Here is a 19,244-nt window from a genome sequence, read left to right as displayed (position 1 = left end):
CAAGTGACGAGAGACAGAATCCTATATCTTTCTCCTCTTTGAACCTTAGAAATAAGGGATTTGGTAATTTATGTAGCTGGTGAATAAAACTACTAGTAGTAATTAGTATACCTATCTTCTTAACTATTTGGGCTAGTTTAGATTTACACGCTCACATCAATTTTACATATAATTTTATCCTGATGTTTAACCCTGTGCAGGTTTCGGCGTCATTATACTTGTATAAATTAAACGCGTCTAGATCCATATGCAGTCTTACTTAAGTATGTAGTGTTTGCGTAAACTTCGATAACAATAATAGTATATTCTATATATTTTTTTTAATTTTTAGGTAATCGTGCCTGATATTACACTCAAAATAAATAAGGTTATTAAAAGCCGCAAATTTTTTTGGATCAAATTAAAACACTCAATAACCAGAACAGAGCAACAGGTTGTAGTATCGAACATTTACAACTATTGAAAGAGAATGTTTGCTTGCAGTCAACATTTTTAATGAAGTGTAATATGTGCAATATGGAATTTAAGCTATTTAAGCGCTAAGAGATATACTGATAGTATGGACGTATATCGTGGAACTGTGAATAGAGCCATGATGACTGAAGTTGGTAGATCAAATTTAAACAAACAGTTAGCTTCCATAGATTTACCAATATTAACGCAAAATGTTTACATGAAATGTTACGACGAGTTAGCTAAATGATTGAAATTAGCTGCAGAGGACAGGATGCAAGAGGCCGCTAGGGAAGAAACTGATAAAGATGTTGCCTGTGGCGATGTAAAAGACGGTATTCCCATACTTACAGTCAAAGCTGACTGCTGTTGGCCAAAAAAAAAGTACAGAACCAACTATTTTGCTTCGTCGTGTGTCGCAAATATTATGCAAAACTATGGATATAAAACTGGTAAATTGTTATACATGGATGTGCAATCGATCGATTGATGATCGATGTCACTGAGAAGCACCTATTAAAAAAAAAAACTATCCAAAAAAATATAACCAACTTCCGAAAAAAGAAGTCTTTTATTTCTCACTTTTTAGCTATACACCTAAAAATGACATCTCATTACATACACCTTCTGACTCAAAATATAAATTCCAATATGTAATTTCTAATGACTTAATTTAAACTTTCAATACGCTAAATATTAAAAACTGCAGATCTATGGAGTAATTATGTGGTCCATTATAAACATCGTAGCACAGTAATTTTCCTGATTTATTGTCTGATTACGGAGTTCTGGTGCCTATGTTTCGGCTTCATGATGAGCTCCACTTTACTAAAAGGTACTTTCTAAATGCAAATGCTTAAATTTTTAAGCATATGCATTTAAAAGTGAAAAATAACAATTTGTAAAATTGCCGTTAAAATTTGTTCAAAATGTTTATTTATTTTTATAATTACAAAATGATACATATAAACTATTTCATGATGAATTCTTATATATTTAATAATAGAATTCTTCATTTATCATAAATTCATAAATCATAAGTTACATTCCAATTAGATAATTAAAGCGAAAAGATCAAAATTGGTTGGTCTGACTATAAAGATAGCCGACGCGCTAACTCTACGCACACAGCTACGCAACGGCTCTGTGTGAGTGAATTTTGCGAAGAATTACCTATAGTTGACTTCACGCGCGGCACGTAAACGCTCTTAATTCTTCAATATCATTAAGGTGGTAGCTCAAGGTCCATTTTCATACATTTTGTTTCGGCTTTAATCTGGGTAACTAAACAAGTATTGGCAAGTAAAGAATTTAAATTCACGTCTAGTTAGTGATTAGTTCTCGCAGTTGAAAGAAAAATGTAAAAATAATTAATAATCATGGATATTTCGGCCTTTAAAATTTCGTCATATTAAATGTATGAAAATGGACCTTGAGGTATCGCCTTAACATAATGTTCTTTTACAGATGCGGTTTTTATGTTTATAACAGCTTTTTCAATTTAGTTAAAAATAAAGAAGAAACCTAAACCTAAGTCTAAATATTTACAGCTTTTATGTTGATATTTATAAAATGAACTTCTAAAATTCAATCTTATTTTATTTCGGCCTGTGAAACATAAGGCCAAGACGTAGACTTTAGTCTATTATATAAAGAGTAAAACATTCAACATTAATTAAATCAATTAAAAAAAAAATCTATTGAATGATACACCCGAAGTAAAATTGCTTTTGGGTTTTATAAGTCGGTTTTATTTTTGATCGTTTCTTTTTTATTAAAACACCCAGTTTAATTATTGTGTTATTTTAAGAAAATCTTAGAGATATAGAATACATATTATATATCCGGGTCATTGTAAAATATTGTTAGAAATGTAAATGATAAACCTTTAATAGAAACTAGTGCCATCTAACGTGCAAAAGATAAAGTATTTTCTAATATAATTTACTAAGATGTTTGTCTATTACACGGTAGATTGAGTAACCATCGTATATGCCCAAAATTTTTGTATCACATTTTTCCCAAGACGGTCCCTTTTAACGTCGTATAACGTATTATAGGATGTAATAGCCACCGGAAAAATAACTCATTTGTTTAAGATATTTTCAGAAGAATTTATGTGTGTTTATTCAATTTTTTTTTTCTCTGACTGCGGAGACTTCAATGATGTTTATATGATTTAGTCATAAAGTAACAAAAAAAATGTCATGAAGAGAGATATTATTTTGAACACTTTAATATTTTTTTGAAAAAAACACAATTATTATAAAATAAAATAATAAACTACGAATTGTTTCAGAAACATCGTATTTATTATCGATATTTTTGGAGTAGATGTTCACACGTTACTAGCATAAAATCTAGTGACAACTTTGTAAACTTCGCAAGCATTTATGAGTATGCATCTCTTTCTGACATCTTATGAGGGAGATAAGGTTAAACAGTATCAATATAGGTACTTAGTTGCTATTTTAATACGTTTTCAATGGTTTTAGTTATTTTTCTGAGCTATTGATATTATACCTTTGACAGAAGGAAAGATCCACAGGAAAGATTATACAATCCATGTCCTTTGTTTAGTTTACAGCAGAACCTCGGATTTTTTTTTAAAAAAGACTTATTATAAATGTATAAAATAACACAATAATTTTTATAAAGTAAAATTATAATATATTTTTACTAGTTTTAATTTTTTTCTATTCCTCTTTGAATTATATTTTTTACTAAAAATATTATAGATGGCACTGGGTGAGTTGTTGTGTGTGCGGTCGTTCGTTCGTTCGACCGACAGATATTCGACAAGTAAGATGGCGGCGATTAATGTGAAAGGCGAAACGTTGTCGTATTTTAACTTGTAAATAAAGTAATTCGTTGTTTGAAACATTCTACGTACTAAGCAAAGGAATGGAAGATTAGTCCTCGCACGTGTAAATAAAACAAGAAGTGGATTATTGTGTGCGTCGCTAAATTTGAGTGGCTTTTTATTTCACAATAGACAAAACCCGTCGCAACGAGCACTCGAGGAGTCGAGGCCATATTTATGATGTTATCTGTCGTGTGAGCGTCCTTTGAAACCACATTTATAAATGATCGTAGAAAACGAAGACGATGGTATGTTTGTTTTCAGGATAACACATTTAAATATGCCCGTTTGTTATATATAAGATCTTGTATTGTTCGTCATTCATTGACGCTTCGATGGCGATGCCGCGGATAATTTTTATTTCAACAACTACAATGAGTTTTTTTATTAACTGAAGATTTGTTTACTAATTTGAAGCGTAACTAAAGAGATATTTCGTACAATGAAGTAGTTTTAGATTAAATAATGCTCTTATTAGACAATCTGTTAAAATAGCGTTTGTTTTGGTGGTAATGTTCTTTTTATTTCTTTTCAGGGAAGTTTTCTCCTTGTGTAAAGAGTTACTAGTTGAACATGAGTTCCAGTGCTTGAGTTAAATGGTAGTAAACAATACAATTTATGGTGTATTGCAAACTATGGATGAAAGTGTGGACTTCTATTGACAAATTACATACATTGAACCTAACACATCACGGAGGTGGTAATGGATCCAGTAGGACCATGGTCAGCATATGCATCATACAATCGGCTAGCGGGGGTTCAGGCTGGTGCTGCAAGTGGCGACTTTCATCACCACCTAGCAAGCAGTGGCTCAGGACTAGGCGGCCAGACAGTACCGTCAACTACAAGTCAATTACTGCTTCAAGCGGCTCATACCACAGCGTCACTAGCGGGACAGCTTGGCTCATCAACTGCCTCACCATTTAACCCAGGAGGATTTCTTTCTCCACCAGCTGTTGGTTATGATGCAGTGTTTTCTCCATTATTTCATCATGCCAATCCGAAGCCTGCACATTATAGCTCTTCGTTACAAGCACAACATCGACAAGTTATAGCTCAAGCTCAAGCAGCTGTAGCTTCTAAACAGTCTTCAGTGGAATCTGAATTATCTACCTTAAGAGAGAATTATTCTCACCAAACACTTGCAGCACAAGGAGCATCATTTTTTGATCAATCGTCAACCCCAGGTGGCACTGCTGGATTAAGTTGGCAGGGGAATAATCAACTCCCAAGCCCATTTGGAATATTACCACATGAAAGTGTTGTGCCCTCGTCACCAAGCCCTGCTACAACAAAGTCATCAGCAACATATGAAAACTTTAATGCTCATTTTGCTGCAGCACAAACTCTTAATAATCATCTCAACTCGCAGATTTCTAGTTCGGGTAAACAAACAAATAGGTCAGGTTCACCAGCCACTGCATCAAAACAACCTGCTACGTCAACATCATCATCAACATTTTTTCAATCTCCTTCATCCTTTGGAAATCAGACTGATAATTCTTATAGTACAAGCAGTGCAAAGAGTGGTCAACTGTCATCACAGCAGGATTATGCTGGAAGTAAGTCTTATTCAAGTTCTGCAAGTTCAACTGCTCATTCACAACAATCGTGTATAGTGTCAACTCCACCAGTCACATCCTCTCCAACCCCTCCTAGTAAAGATTACCGGACTGTGGTCACATCTGGTACAACTAGGCCTTCCACTTCTATATATAATGCCCAGTCTCCCAAAAATACAACCAGTGAAAAGTCTTCTAGACAAGTATCTAATAGTAGTAGTAGCAACTTTGTATCTCCTACATCTAAACCTCCACAAGTTCAAACTAAAGCCCAAAGTAAAATTTATCCAGAGTTAAACAGTGAACAGAGAAAGGGTTGTGATTCGAATGATAAGTTGCAACCTCAATCATCTCCTATTAGTTATTCTATAATGGATGCTCCAGGAAGACTAAACTATAGTGGGAACAGCGGAACTTCCACTAAACCCAACAGAATTGGGAGTTCCCAATACACTACTTCTCAGGGCTCTAGTTTTAGACATTATCAAAGTGGAAATAATGTTGAGTCAGATTATCATGTCCGTGCAAAAAGTAGTTCTAGTACTGATACGGGATACTCAAGTAGTAGTTCACAAAATGGTCCTGATTGTGGTGTAGTTGTTGCAAGGAGGCAAAGTCCATCACAAGCCCCGCAAACATCACCACTAGGTCATGGATCAAGTCCTGCATATCCCATGTATCATAGTCCAATGAATTCAATGAATTCTCCCCAACAACATAATGATCATTATAATAAGCTTAACAGTGTACCGCCACGTTCTCCATTAGATGCTTCTGTTACGAGACCACCATCCCAAAATAGTCAAGTAGCATATCCTTCTGTTATAACTAGGGCTCTAGGTCTAGAACAAAATAAAACATACACAGAGAATAGATATGAGCGTAATCAGAGTCAATCATCTGGCGCAACGTGTTGGGAGAATGAGCGTCAATCAACAAGAAAATATTCTAGCACTAATAATACTAGTTATAATAATAATGGCTTGTCAGAAAGTAATACTCATAATGATGAACCCTCCACTCAACCACAAAATCCGACCCCCAATAGAAGTTTAGCAACAGATAAACACCATAATTATTTTGATGGTAATAATGTAGCTTTACAAGATCTCTCTAGTTGTAGAGGTGATCCCATGAGCATAGTGAAGAATTTACAAAATCTTCAACAAAGTTGTCAGTTACAAGATGTAAAGGCAACCAAAGGCCAAACACCAACAACACCTACAGTAACCACAAAAACAGCCACAAGAAGAAAAAGTACAGAGAAACCACTTTCTCACACAAATATGAATGAATTATCAACTGCTGTTATGGCAGATTACTTAGCAAACAGAATTCCTCCCCCCGCCCATAGTTCTACTAGTAATCAGCAACAAAATGGCAGTTATTTTGATTTTGAAAGGTGGAATCTTCCACCCCCTCCTCCTAAAATGTTTCCTGGCACATCTGCTTTCGGTTCCCAAGCCCCTTTACACGCTACAAATTTCGCTAATCAGCATCAAGCACTAGCTATGCCGCATGGACACGCCTTAACGTATTTCCCGCCCTTTCACCTAGGCCCTCATCCTGAATTTCAATCCTCTGTGGAGTTAACACCGTTGTCCTCATTTAGCGAGACTCCACCTTCGGCTTCCTCATCATCTTTTTCGACACCTGAAACACGTGAAGAGGAACAGCCTAAGGTGGTAGTGCCTAATATAGAGGAAGAACTTGGTTTCCTTGCAGAACAACGAGCAAATACTGCATCGTCGGTAGCACCCTCTTCACAGCAGCAGAACATAAACAGCACTTCACAAGACGCTACTTCAAAAGTTATGGATAAAAAATTCAATGTCCCGGTCACGGGCCCCGGCTCAGGTTTCATGGCTTCGTATTTAAAGTTTTTACAAGGAGAGCGCGATACGTCTCCTCCTCCGGCCGGCAGAGGCGCCAGGAAATCCACGTGGTCTAGAACAAATACTAATAGCAATACAAATAATAAGCCTTACACCCCAAACGACCATAATAAAAGCCAGTGTGACACAAATCCGACACACCAAAGTGCTAACGGTGCAATGGCGCCAACCAATGTTATAAACGCAGGAATGTCAATGGGTAATCCAGTCATGAGCTCTTCAGCAAGCATGAGCACGACAGGCCTGTTGGGTGCTAACCAGTTACACGGCGGATCGTCAAACCTTCTCACTTCCCAAGGGAAAGGCGTAGAGTTGGACGATCCACGTTATTATAATTTAAATAAGGACAGAAAACGTAAATACGACGGCAGCGAAGAGGCCGCGTACGATGCGGAAGAGGAAGCGCGACGGTTACACAAGCCCGTGCTAAACGTGCCTAGTACGCCTCTAAACGACAAAGGGAAAAAGGGTCGGACGACAATGAACAAGCCGACACCCTCAGCCGTAGTGGCGCCTCAGCCGGCCGCGCCTAAGAAGCCACGACCTCCTGCGCCGCCGCCCGTGGCTTCGCTGCAGGCAGCGCCACAGCAACAATACTATTACCAACACCAGCCTGATGAAGGTGCGTTCAATTTATTAGATTTCCACTTAAGAAGTAGAGCGCGATGGTGAAGAGCTAGCCCTGAAGCTTGTATGACAGGAGCAAGCTAATTGCCACTTTGGCAGGATACTGTGAAAACTTGTTACATTTTAACTGTGATAATGTAAATTTTTATTAAAAACAAATCTATGGTTATAATTTGTAAATAATTATTTTTTTGTGAAGAAAAATGTGATGTACCTATCGTAGTAGACGTCAATATTTTAGGTTAGCCTGTAACAAGATTTCACTAATTATGTTGTTGATGACACATTATTAGTGCCATTTTATTGTAAATTGTAATATTTGTGACTCTTGTCATACTCGCTATTGAAGGGGTGCTACCATAAATAATTCCAAAATTGTGGTATATTTTTTTATGGAATACATACCAGTGGGTGTCATTGTACATATAAATAGTGTATTGTATTTTACAGTATTTGCGTTTAGTCGGTACTTACAATAGTGTATGCCTATTCTTTAGCAGAAAGTGATTTTATATTGTAAGGAGGAATAAATTGCATAATACAGTGACAGCTATAAGTAAGTGCGAAATAATGTATTAGAAGGCCATGTCCTGAACATAAGTTTTTGTATTTCTATTTAATTGTTATTTGTTTATGCACAATTCTCAATATTTTATGTAAATAATTTTGTATCATAGGAGAAGACATAAAATAAACACGACTATATTACTGATAATGTGTTAAATAATTTTATAATTTGTAATTATTCCTGGTAGCACCCCGCACTTCGCCAAATAGGGATAACATGTACATTTTGTCAAAATTTAGTATTACTACAGTGAATCTTGTCAATGATATGGATTTAAGTTATGTTATTTTATGTACATGTTATCACTGTGATGATTATTCGTCACTTGGCTATCCTTTTCCTTCATCCTTCCTGCCTGTTTCTGTTTGTGTCGTATAACTCAACTACAGGGTTTGTGCAATCCTAAGAGTTCGCATCGGGTTTTTTTTTGTTTTGTTTGGCCGAAGATATACATATAACTTAAAATATAAATCGAAAATAATAAAACTCAATTAAACCGTTTAGTTTGGATTAATTCATGTGTAAAATAATTAGCTAAACATTGCACGAACGTCATTAGATCTTTAAACAATGCAATTCGCATAGGCGATAATTGTTGTTATTACCATATCAAGCCAAACGATAATGCCGATAATACTTTCATGACCCTGGCGATTCCTGACTTGTAAGTAGTTAATATCGTTTAGTGTTCAATGCCAACATTTTGCAAAAGTTAAAGTTTAAATATTTTAAATCATTCTAAGGCATACCTCAAGTATATATATTTGTATTGTAGTAATAAATATTTTTCTAAACCAGTAATTAGCTCGGAATATTGAGTCGAATAATAGCTTCTGTCGCTGTTGCTAAGTTGTAGATTAGACAAAAGGTTGATTTCTTTTAGTGTCTGGTCATGGGACTAATTTGGGCTATGGGATCTATGGGACGACGGACAACGACAATAACGCGAACAGAAAATTACATCACATCAATAAATCGCATCAACAAATCACTTCTACAACGCAAATGGAAACCTCTAGACCGATCGAAGAAATGCCTTATCAGGTAAACTTGTTAAATTATTTAGATAATCTAATCATATCTAATTTGAATCTACTTTGCTCGTGAATAATTGTTATGTTCATTTTCTATATTTATATTTTTTAAGATATAATTTGATGGAATAACTATAAGTTCTTCAATTGTAATTACAGTCTGGAGAGTTTGTAGCGCTAAAAACTGATTTAAACGAAATGTGGCCAGCTATTTGGAGAGTAGACGGGAAGACCTTGCTTCAAAAACATGAACCATTCGAAGAGAATGGAAAAGTTTTGTATAGAAATATATCTACAGTAAGTAGAATTATTACACTATGGTCGTTAACTTTATATAAAAAAATACACATAAAAGACTAAAATTCTATTCCGGAGCCTAAAATAATTTTATTAAAATTAATATTTTCTTTCAACAGTACACCGTTTGGAATCCTGAAAATAAAAAATTATACACACAAGTTCCGGTAAAAGTTCGATCACAAACTCATCTGGAAACAATAGTCGAATTGGTCAGAAGTGAATTGCCATTTGACGATTGTAACTTTATAGAAAAGAGAATGCTCGAGACTCAAATGTATCAGGAAAACTTTGAGGTTTACATCCAGACTTTGATCTCTCACGCGCTCGACCCCAATTTCCTTACGGAAATATTTCAGGAACAAGGTATATTTATTTATAATACATAATATCTTCTCTTAAACATTTTTAATCCTAAAATTGTTCCCATCGGAACGTATTTAATTTATACAGATTACTAAAATATTTTTATGGTTAATCTTTAGTGGCGCTTCAATGTCGACATTACAAATGTCTGTCAGAGTATATCAATATAAGTACAGAATGTTCGTAAATAAATCGTTGTCGTATATTCCAGACGAATACTTCTTGTCGAACGTGAAGACGGTGGACGAGGTGACGGAGACGATGCGGGCGCGCGTGTCGTGCAGCGCGGGCGGGGCGGGCGGGGCGAGCGGGGCGGGCGGCGCGGGCGCGGCGGGGGCGGGCGGCGGCGCGCGCGCACTGGACGCGGCCGTGGCGACGTGGCCCACGCTGAGCGTGGCGGCGGGCTCGGGCGCCTGCCGCGCCTGCGCGCGGCCCGCGGTGGCGCGCATGCTGCTGTTCGGCCAGCCCTACAACCCCGCCACGCTGGAGCCCGTGCAGCCCGACGCGAGACTCGCCTATGAAAAGGTACTACTTAAAAACTGCTCACCGATTCTGAAAACCTGCACGTTAAACAATGATAATGATCATAATAATAATAATAATCGACTCCAAATCTACAAACGAAACATTACTAGCTATACCTAGTCTTGCCATAAATATTGTAATAAAGAAAAAAGAAAATTGTTAACTGCAAATAACATTTATTACTTTTACAGTGTGTCAGTTTAATACATAAATATAAAACAATTAAAAATATAAAAAGCTTATTCGAAGTGGTCTCCATTGGCTGCAATACAGTCCTTTAAACGATGAGGCCAGTTATCAATAGAAGCACGCACTCTTTCCATGGGAAAATTCTTCACTGCCAATCGTATAGATTGTTTTAGGGACTCCAAATTATCATGGCGTTTAGAGCAAGCTGTACTCTCTAAAACTGACCACAAATCATAATCCAGCGGATTAAGATCGGGACTAGACGACGGCCAGTCTTCAGCTCTGATGAAGTCCGAAACGTTCGATTCCAACCAAGACTGCGTGGACCGAGCTTTATGACCCGGCGCCGAGTCTTGCTGGAAGGACCATACTTGGTTATTGAACATGGTGATGTTAAGGGGCTTAACTACCTTCTCAAGAATGGTATCTTGATACACTTGTGCCGATGTTTTGATACCTTTTTCACAAAAATATGGCTCAGTCACTCCTTCATAGCTAACACCCCACCAAACCATCACTGAAGTCGGATAATGTCCACGTTGCACTCTGTCGACTAATTGGGAAGCTTCCTTAGAGCTTTGAGCATAAATACGGTCATTTTGTTTGTTAAAATGTTGCTCAATTGTAAAAATTTTCTCATCCGTAAACAAAATTTTTCTGTGACCTCCCTTTGCGTACCGCTTCAGTAGTTGTTTCGATTTTACCACCCTATTCTTCTTTAAATTATCAGTTAAGAAATGGCCAGTGCGTCTCTTATAGGCTGCAAGTCCTAAGTCATCTTTTAAAATACGCGACATGGTTCTAGGTGCTATCTTCATTTCCCGAGATAAAATCTTTTGCTTTCGGACAGGATTTCTTCGAATTCTTTCCCTTACTGCTTTGACCACCTTTTTCGTACGAACACTACGTGGACGGCCAGATCTTTTCTGTCACAAACAGAGGAGGTCTCATTGTACCTATTAATAGCCCGGTACACAAACATTTTACTAATACCAAGTGTATGGAGAGTTTTAAAAATTGCATTTGGCTCCATACCTACTTTGTGTAATGCTATCACAGCGATTCGGTTCTCTTTATCACCCCACACCATTTTAATATCGCAAAATATTTTACAATGTATTGGCGCCAAAATGAGAAAACACAATGAACAATCGTATAAAAATGACAGATTCGAAATTCAAATGTAATATTTTTTTATAATTAAGTGTAACAGTATTTATGGCCAGACTAAGTATAAATCCGGTGTTCTTTTTTTCTCCAAGTTTCTAAGTAGCCATCAAACACTAACATTGACAAGGAGATATTACACGATCGTTTTACGTTCTGTCTGTTCTACGAACGTACCTATTTGATAAGACCTTATGTCAAATTTACAGGAATTCCTCGTTTGTGCAACGTGTTGTGGCCGCGCGCAGTTATATTCAAGAATATCACATCAGAAGTATCTCATGTACATAGAATGCAGTAAACGTGTCGACGACAAGCGTATGCAGAACCCCAGTAAAGATACAACTGTGATTCTCAACGAATTGTTGGCGGACGAAGTGTGGTTATCCCAGGTATATTTATAATTATTCTTTACTATTTACGAATTTACAAATGCCCATATATCTCACCCTGCGACATTGCCACGTCATGACATGTCGAAGCCATAATAAGCAATTATAATTGTTATCGTCTGCTTTATGTTTCACCAACCTGTAATTACACAAGTAGTAACAAAAATCTTATGATGACGCCTCCCAATTAAGTGTTAATTGTTGTCCCTCTGTTATGTATAAACATAAATGAGCGTAATAGAAATATCTTGCTATCACACTTGCACGACTGCACCGCAGTGACGGTGACGTTACGTCATAAGTCGATTTGAAATGGAGTAATATCTTACCCTACGATGTATATTTTTTTTATTTTTTTTACATTCGTTGTTTTGATTGTCACGTGGATAATATTCCATATTATTCGGGCAGAACAAAATATATTCGTGTCTAACGTAAAATAAAACTAGTTGATATGAACGCAAATAATGTGATTTAAACACGGAAGCCTTGTGTTGCAGTTGTTCCGCAACGTGCGGCACTCGTGGGCGGAGGCGGAGTCGTGGGAGCGCAAGATGCGGCACGCCATGTCGCGCCAGATGATATAACAGTAACCTCACGTACAGCCGCCGGACACGTGCGCCGACCCGCAGACTAGATCATATTTTGTAAGGACGATTGAACGTTTCATTTTATACCTGTGACATACGTGCTCTACATGTGTAATTCCTTTGTTTTACGACATAATTTTTAGCATTTATTGAGTTTCTTTAAATCTGGGGCAGGATCTTTCTTTATAGGTTAAATGTGCATAGCTATGTTTTTGTTTAGTTTGGGAAGTGTGAATATCTCAAAAGTTCTATTTGGCTGTTACTTAGTATTTATTTTATATGTTCCGGTGCCATCCTTTGGACGATTTGTCTATTACAGGCGGTTGCTTTACGACCTGTCCTCGTATAATCTTTGCTTACATAGATTAATTGAATCAGCACTGGGCCAGGATGTTGCAGCTTCGAAATGTTGCGATATAGCATGATTACTTTTTTAGGTTACTATAAGTACGCCAACTGGGCTTAAGTGTTAATATAAACATCAACATGACGGGACTTAATATTGACAGACAACAAAAAGATGCATGGTGGCTCATTTACATTATTTTACGCTTCGTTTTATATCGCCTATTTCAGAAACTTTTAGTTTTCATCTACGGGGTAGTTTTGGACGGAAGTATCAATTATAAGCTTAATTACAGATCAATTGTTTACTTATCAAATATCAAACGTAAGCCTAATAGTTTTTCGTTAAGTTCATTTCTTCTCTTAATACAAAATACACGTCTAAAAACGGTTTTTTATTCGGAAACAATTCTAACCAAGATAATTAATATATATTTGGATGAAACTCTTAAAAACGAGCCTATAAATACTTTAATTTTAAATGCCTTCTATTTTGAGATTTTTGTAGTTTTATTTTACTTAAATAAAACACAGTTGAATGTTGCTACATTGGAACGCACCATCGAAAAGTGTAAAGTTGTCAAAAATCTAATTTATGTCTCTGAGAATAACATAAATGTCTTTTTATAAGATTTTTTTTTACATGATACTTCCTATAAGGCGAAAGACAATAACCGACAGCTACTTATATCAAAAACATCACATTTTTGATAGTTACCTATTCCACTTCTTTTAACAAATCAATGAAGCTATTTTTATGATTTGCTCCGCCACAACATTTCATCTTATTTGTCTTATAAATTGAGGGGTCTAAAATTAATAATTTAACGATTCCAAGCTTCATATTTTTGCCACTTTATGGTCCAATAAGTTTGAGGTTGGTTAGAATTTTTTTGAAATAACGAACCAGCGCCCATACAAAATGCCAACATCTTTGATTATAATATATGTGTATTAAGTTTATGGTTATTATTCATTAATTATTAAAAGTTTCAATTCTACTTTCTTTTTATAACCTTAACAATAAGCTACAAGTTATTGATACTTCATTTCTACAACACACAGTATAAACATTCGATACAAGAACAATAATCTTATTAAACAATTTAAATGTTATGTGTTTTGAATTTTGATACTTAGAGGGAGGATCTTTTAGTACTTAAAAAACAAAAGAGAATATTACGTACAACAAATGAGGTAGTATCTAGATAAGTAATAGATATGTATCCAGTCGACTTTAAGGATCAAAATTATTTTAACTTTTATTAATATTACTGAACATTTTAATTTCATTATCATGATATATTAGTACATTCTACTAATAAAAGCGAACAAAAGTGCTGCTAATTAGAACAAAATACATACACGCATACTGAAGCCTTTTAAGTAGTTGAATTTGTCCTCACATGACCATGGAATTCTCTTTTAGTAAAATATGTAAATGGGCCATTGTGTACAGGTTAATTAACTGAAGCGGGCATGTTCACTACTCACACCAATACAATCTTACACCGAAAAAGTTTCATAATATAATTGAAGAGACGGATACATAGATCCAAATAAAACATCATTTTATATTTTTATGCATTGCGTTTTCACGACGACTAGTGTAAGTTTATTCACAGACACTACACATGCAATTTGCAAGTGTGGTGTACGCGCCAGCTTTAGATAATCGGCCTATACTTTGTATATCCTAATGCGTCATTACAAACACTGCTGAGTTTATATCAAAAGTATTTTAGTTAACTATAAAACCTGTGGTACATACTTTGTTCGACAATCGGGCTAATAAACGTTGTATAGCGCTCTTAGTGTAAAATCTATTTAGCGACAGCGTCGGACAAATGCAGTCGCTCCACTTCAATTGAACCTCTGTAATTTTAACTTTTACACTAATACAAAATAATTTTAATACACCAATACAGCGTTTATTGCTAAAATGTAAGATCTTGGTGAGCAATTTTTATTTTGGAATAAATATACTGTCTTTTCAATGATCACTTATGATATTGTAATGAATTTGATTAAAGAGATAACTAATGAAAACAATATATAAATTAAATTACTCAACATAAAATTTTATTCAAGTGTCTTGTAGTGGCGAGTGCAGTGTAGTACATACCAAGCAGTATTTTAATAGGAGGTATATACCATCATGAAGCAATCGACCTCGTCGCGTTATTCAGTTGTACAAGAAAGCGATTCGTTTCCAACTGAAACCATACCCGGAAAAAACTTGCCTCTAACTATAATGTGTTATATTGAACGATTCAACTGTAATATCGATCAATTTTAATGTTAACCTATTGACAAGGCTGTGTATTAATAATTTTGTATTGATAATATATAACTGTTCAGACTTATAAGAAAACCCAGTGATTGGAAAAGGACACAAATGTTACAAAAGCGATTAAACCATTTACAAATTCACGGGTATTTTGTTGTTATTTGCAATTATTTTAAGTTGTGTTTATTTTTATTCATATAAAAATTAAGTTATTAATATTGCAGGCCTAAAATTATTGCCCAGTTCTTTTTCTCCCTATTATTTTCAATACAACGGTTGTTCATATTAGTCAATAAATATTTGTTAAGAAACTCCACTTTTAAATATTTTACATTATGATAATAATTAGCCTAATACCAATACTAAACTGAGGGATTTCGCCCGTATAAGTACCTCTAACACTCTTAAGGAATGGTAAAAAAAAAACAATTAAAAATCTCATACACTCCTAGAATAAGGTTACTTGCGCCTTTACAGAAAACACAAAGGGATGTTGACTGATATGAAATTTACTTAATCTAATTTCGCTTTCATGACAGGCACGTAAGCAAAATATAAACAAAATATATAGAAAAATCTTTCTTCCCACATAAACTGTAAACTTTTATAAATCGTGACGTCACTGGTAGGTCATGTTTTCCTCTAACAGAAAAAAATGGGATTTCTTTTTCTTTCTGTCATTGCCCATATTTGCTTTTTTTCTTCATTTTTACAGGATTGTAGTTTATAATCAAAAGTAAAGATAATACACCAGTTAACATCCCTTATGTACATAAAACAATGAATAAAAGTATTGTGTATTTATTTTGAAAATTGATTCCATTCAGGCTGTTGTCTAATGCGTTATGCATACCTAAATAATTATGAAAAAGTACTTATGACTTTTTGTTTAGAATGAATACGCAAATTTGTAGCATGTTTATTTGCTTTTATTTGAATAGAAAAAAATAATATTTCCTTAAACTATTCAATATTCTTGAATTAAGGCTTGTATGATTGTATCACAATAGTTGCTTTATGTTGGTAATATGTTACAGTCACAGTATTTAAAGCTCTTAGTAATAATAATTACTATTAAATTTAATAAATAATAATTGCAAGCTTTGATAATTTCATTAATAAATTAAAAATCCCTGGTAAATTAAAAATTATGAATAGTTTTCATTTCATTACATTGACTGTAGCATAATATATATATTTTGTCACGTGAAGCACGATAAGTATTTTTTTTTTTTTTTCAATAATGATTAAACATGGTTTATTTTGCAATGGATGTCACATCAGGGGCCTCATTCTATTCAGTGTAAACTCGTAACATGGTTAGGTTATGTTATGTTTGTGAAATTAACATGATATGGTATTCTGTATGCCGATTTCTATTTTCATAAACGCGATGCGCTGCGTTAGGCTCTTTTTACGCATTGTCAAAATAACGTGTGACATAGGGAATAAGGCCTCTGCGCGACACTTATGAGCTCATGGTCACATTAGTCGATGTGGCATTTTGATTAAGACAATGAATTTCACTGTTAAACTATACGCAAAACATAAATCAATTATGTGGAATTAAAATTGCATTATACGTGCATACCAGACATTAATTGTTTCTCGATAAAATATAGGGTGTAAAGAACCGCTCCCGAAATTTAGGAACAGTTATTTCTGGTAACGATAAGTACCATTTAAAAATGGCGATAAAATAATTATAATATTATCAGATCACCATAAAATTAATAGGTAAAAGTGTTTTGTATTTTTGCACAGCAAAAAGATTTAAAATAAAACTTAAACAAAACAAAGACATATGTGTTAAAAGAAACCATAATGTACCACAAATAATTAGCTGAGGTGCCAGGTCAACGATTTCAAGAGGGGCGCACCACGAATAATTCCAAAACTAAATTAAAATAATTGGATAAAAAAAAATTGTGTCATCATCTCAGCTATCACCAGCACTCTAACCTGTCTTCGTTTTCGGGAGTGATTACTTCTTCCTTTAGACACAATATAAATTTATCAACAAAATATATATATCACCACCTTCATTCCCTTTCTTTCATTTACAATTTAAAACAATTATTTTTATGTACTCAGTAACACTGTATTAAGCAGTATCTCGCTGTTGAAGACATAATCGGTTTAAAAAAATGTCCTATGATATTTAAACTTCTCTGAGTAGATAAACAATTAATAAAGACCATAAATAGGCTTGCAAGAAAAGGGGAGGCATATAGATGTTTTGGGAAGAAAATTAGACCATTAAAATGTACATTGCAGATACGTTTAGTAAAAAATACGTAACTTGCCGGTAATAAGAATAGCAGTATGCATGCATAGTTTTATAATTGTGTTTTTGTTGCCTGTTAATAACATAATATATTGTATAGAGGTACGTTTATGAAAAAAAAAACTATACTTTTACATAGTGAATAAGTACATCCTTTTATTTGCATATTAAAAAATTGGTTACTAATTATATTTGGAAATTAAAGCTGCTCACAATATGAGGTATATTCTAATAAAAGTACCCCTCATATAAGTTGAACCCTTCTACTATTTAAACACCAAATTAACGTGCAGTAAGGCTACAATATTATGTTATTGTAATGTTTATGGTAATTGATTTTTATCAGAGATTCTTGTCTATAAAACAACCGTTATAGAAAATGCATCATGATTATCACTAATAGTATTTATACTAATGCTTTACGTAAAACTGATAATGTTCAGGCTAAGGAAATAAGTACTAAAGATTATAATATGGGTACCGCATCCAAATGGTTATATGTGGTAGCATTTTTTATATGAATAATATGAGGTAATGTGGAGTTGTAACATTGGCTATCTCCTTCATTCATACGCATCATACTGCCAGTGATTTCACCTTTTCATTCGTACATTCTTTTCTATCATTTCTCTTGTATCTTATCGTATTTATTCCTGATTGTATTTTTTTTTGCCAAATTTCGTTAGGATATCCTATGTTATTGTCATAAATAATGACACATACCCTATTTGTTCGTACCTTTATATTATATCGTAAAGTACTAGTACTTACCTACATTTATATTGAATTCTGTATCGAGAATCGATGCTATAAAAATATGTTAAACATCACAAAATATGTTACAGGCTGTATGCATTGAATATAACGTGCTTACAATCATTGGTGGTCCAAATTGCTTTAAAATGAGAAAAATAGTCTCACATTCCGGAGCCATTTCTTCAATTTCATTTTTTTTATAACTGATGGTTTTATAATATATCTGCCCTAATTTATACTTAAATGAACAAAATGTGACGATATTATATTTCTACGAAAAATAAGTACAGTGTAAGGAGATATTTTGTATAATTGCATTAGGTTGTATAGGTTATAATATTACTACGCAACTATAGTTAATAATTTTAAAACTAGGTAAGTAGAATTGTAAAAAACAGGTTCTGTCTGGTAATTAAAGTTGAAAGAACTTTATTTATTTTGTTCTGATTGGACAACTATAGATCGATTTGTTTTGAAACCATTTTATACTGTAAGACATCGTAACAAATGGCAATTTATCGAATAAAATCTTTCACTAGCCAACACGTCTTATTATTTTTATCACTGTTGCTGACCTAATCAATAATGTCTAGGTTAGTTTTAAGACAGTATTAAGTACAGCAATTTGCTAACATGGTGCTCCTGGTTGCAGGGAGTCGAGAAGCAGCTTAAGGTAACCGTTGTATAACTTTTCCGGAAAGAGTGTTTCACGTTACTTTGTCTCGTGTATATAAAGTAATTCTTGCGAATCCAGTCTTCAGGTTCATATTCCACAATGTGCATATAAATATACCTAACTATAGTGGTGTCTAGATATTTATAATGTGTAATCGATTCCCGACACTAATAACTGACTATTGAGTTTACTTTTCAATTGAGAACTTCGTTACTTTTTCGCTCTCCCTTATATCTAGGTTGTTATGTGTCCCTGCGGGTTGAAATTTATAAATTCAGATGTTAACGTACTGTACGTCATTTTTTGTGTGAAAATAGTTTTGTGTCGTATAAGCGTTATTCCCGGGATAGAATGAAACTTCG

General features: G+C 34.5%; 1 protein-coding gene across 2 annotated transcripts; it reads left to right on the top strand.

Moving 5' to 3' along the window:
• The first annotated feature begins 3,206 nt into the window (after window positions 1-3,206).
• On the top strand, window positions 3,207-18,749 carry LOC115442616. 2 transcript variants are annotated; one of them, XM_037441611.1, is made up of 9 exons: window positions 3,214-3,564; window positions 3,852-4,878; window positions 6,604-7,395; window positions 8,852-9,012; window positions 9,162-9,299; window positions 9,419-9,665; window positions 9,877-10,190; window positions 11,756-11,938; window positions 12,439-18,749. In XM_037441611.1, exons 2-9 carry the CDS (start codon window positions 4,020-4,022, stop codon window positions 12,523-12,525), a joined length of 2,781 nt encoding a protein of 926 aa, XP_037297508.1. In that variant the 5' UTR covers window positions 3,214-3,564; window positions 3,852-4,019; the 3' UTR covers window positions 12,526-18,749. The 2 variants fall into 2 exon arrangements, with proteins under 2 accessions (XP_037297507.1, XP_037297508.1); XM_037441610.1 differs by having other exon boundaries at window positions 3,207-3,564; window positions 3,852-7,395.
• Window positions 18,750-19,244: the final 495 nt, after the last annotated feature.

This window comes from Manduca sexta, chromosome 22 (assembly GCF_014839805.1).
Source record: "Manduca sexta isolate Smith_Timp_Sample1 chromosome 22, JHU_Msex_v1.0, whole genome shotgun sequence".
Lineage (NCBI taxonomy): Eukaryota > Metazoa > Arthropoda > Insecta > Lepidoptera > Sphingidae > Manduca > Manduca sexta.
The sequence above is the reverse complement of the archived record's forward strand: the minus strand, read 5'-3'. Positions and strand labels throughout refer to the sequence as shown.

Bases quoted from the DNA above. Each gene is read 5' to 3' on its own strand.
- LOC115442616 (XM_037441610.1), top strand. From the start codon at position 4,020: ATGGATCCAGTAGGACCATGGTCAGCATATGCATCATACAATCGGCTA. The intron at 9,013-9,161 runs GTAAACTTGTTA...TTGTAATTACAG, and splicing joins TCGAAGAAATGCCTTATCAG to TCTGGAGAGTTTGTAGCGCT. The intron at 11,939-12,438 runs GTATATTTATAA...CTTGTGTTGCAG, and splicing joins ACGAAGTGTGGTTATCCCAG to TTGTTCCGCAACGTGCGGCA.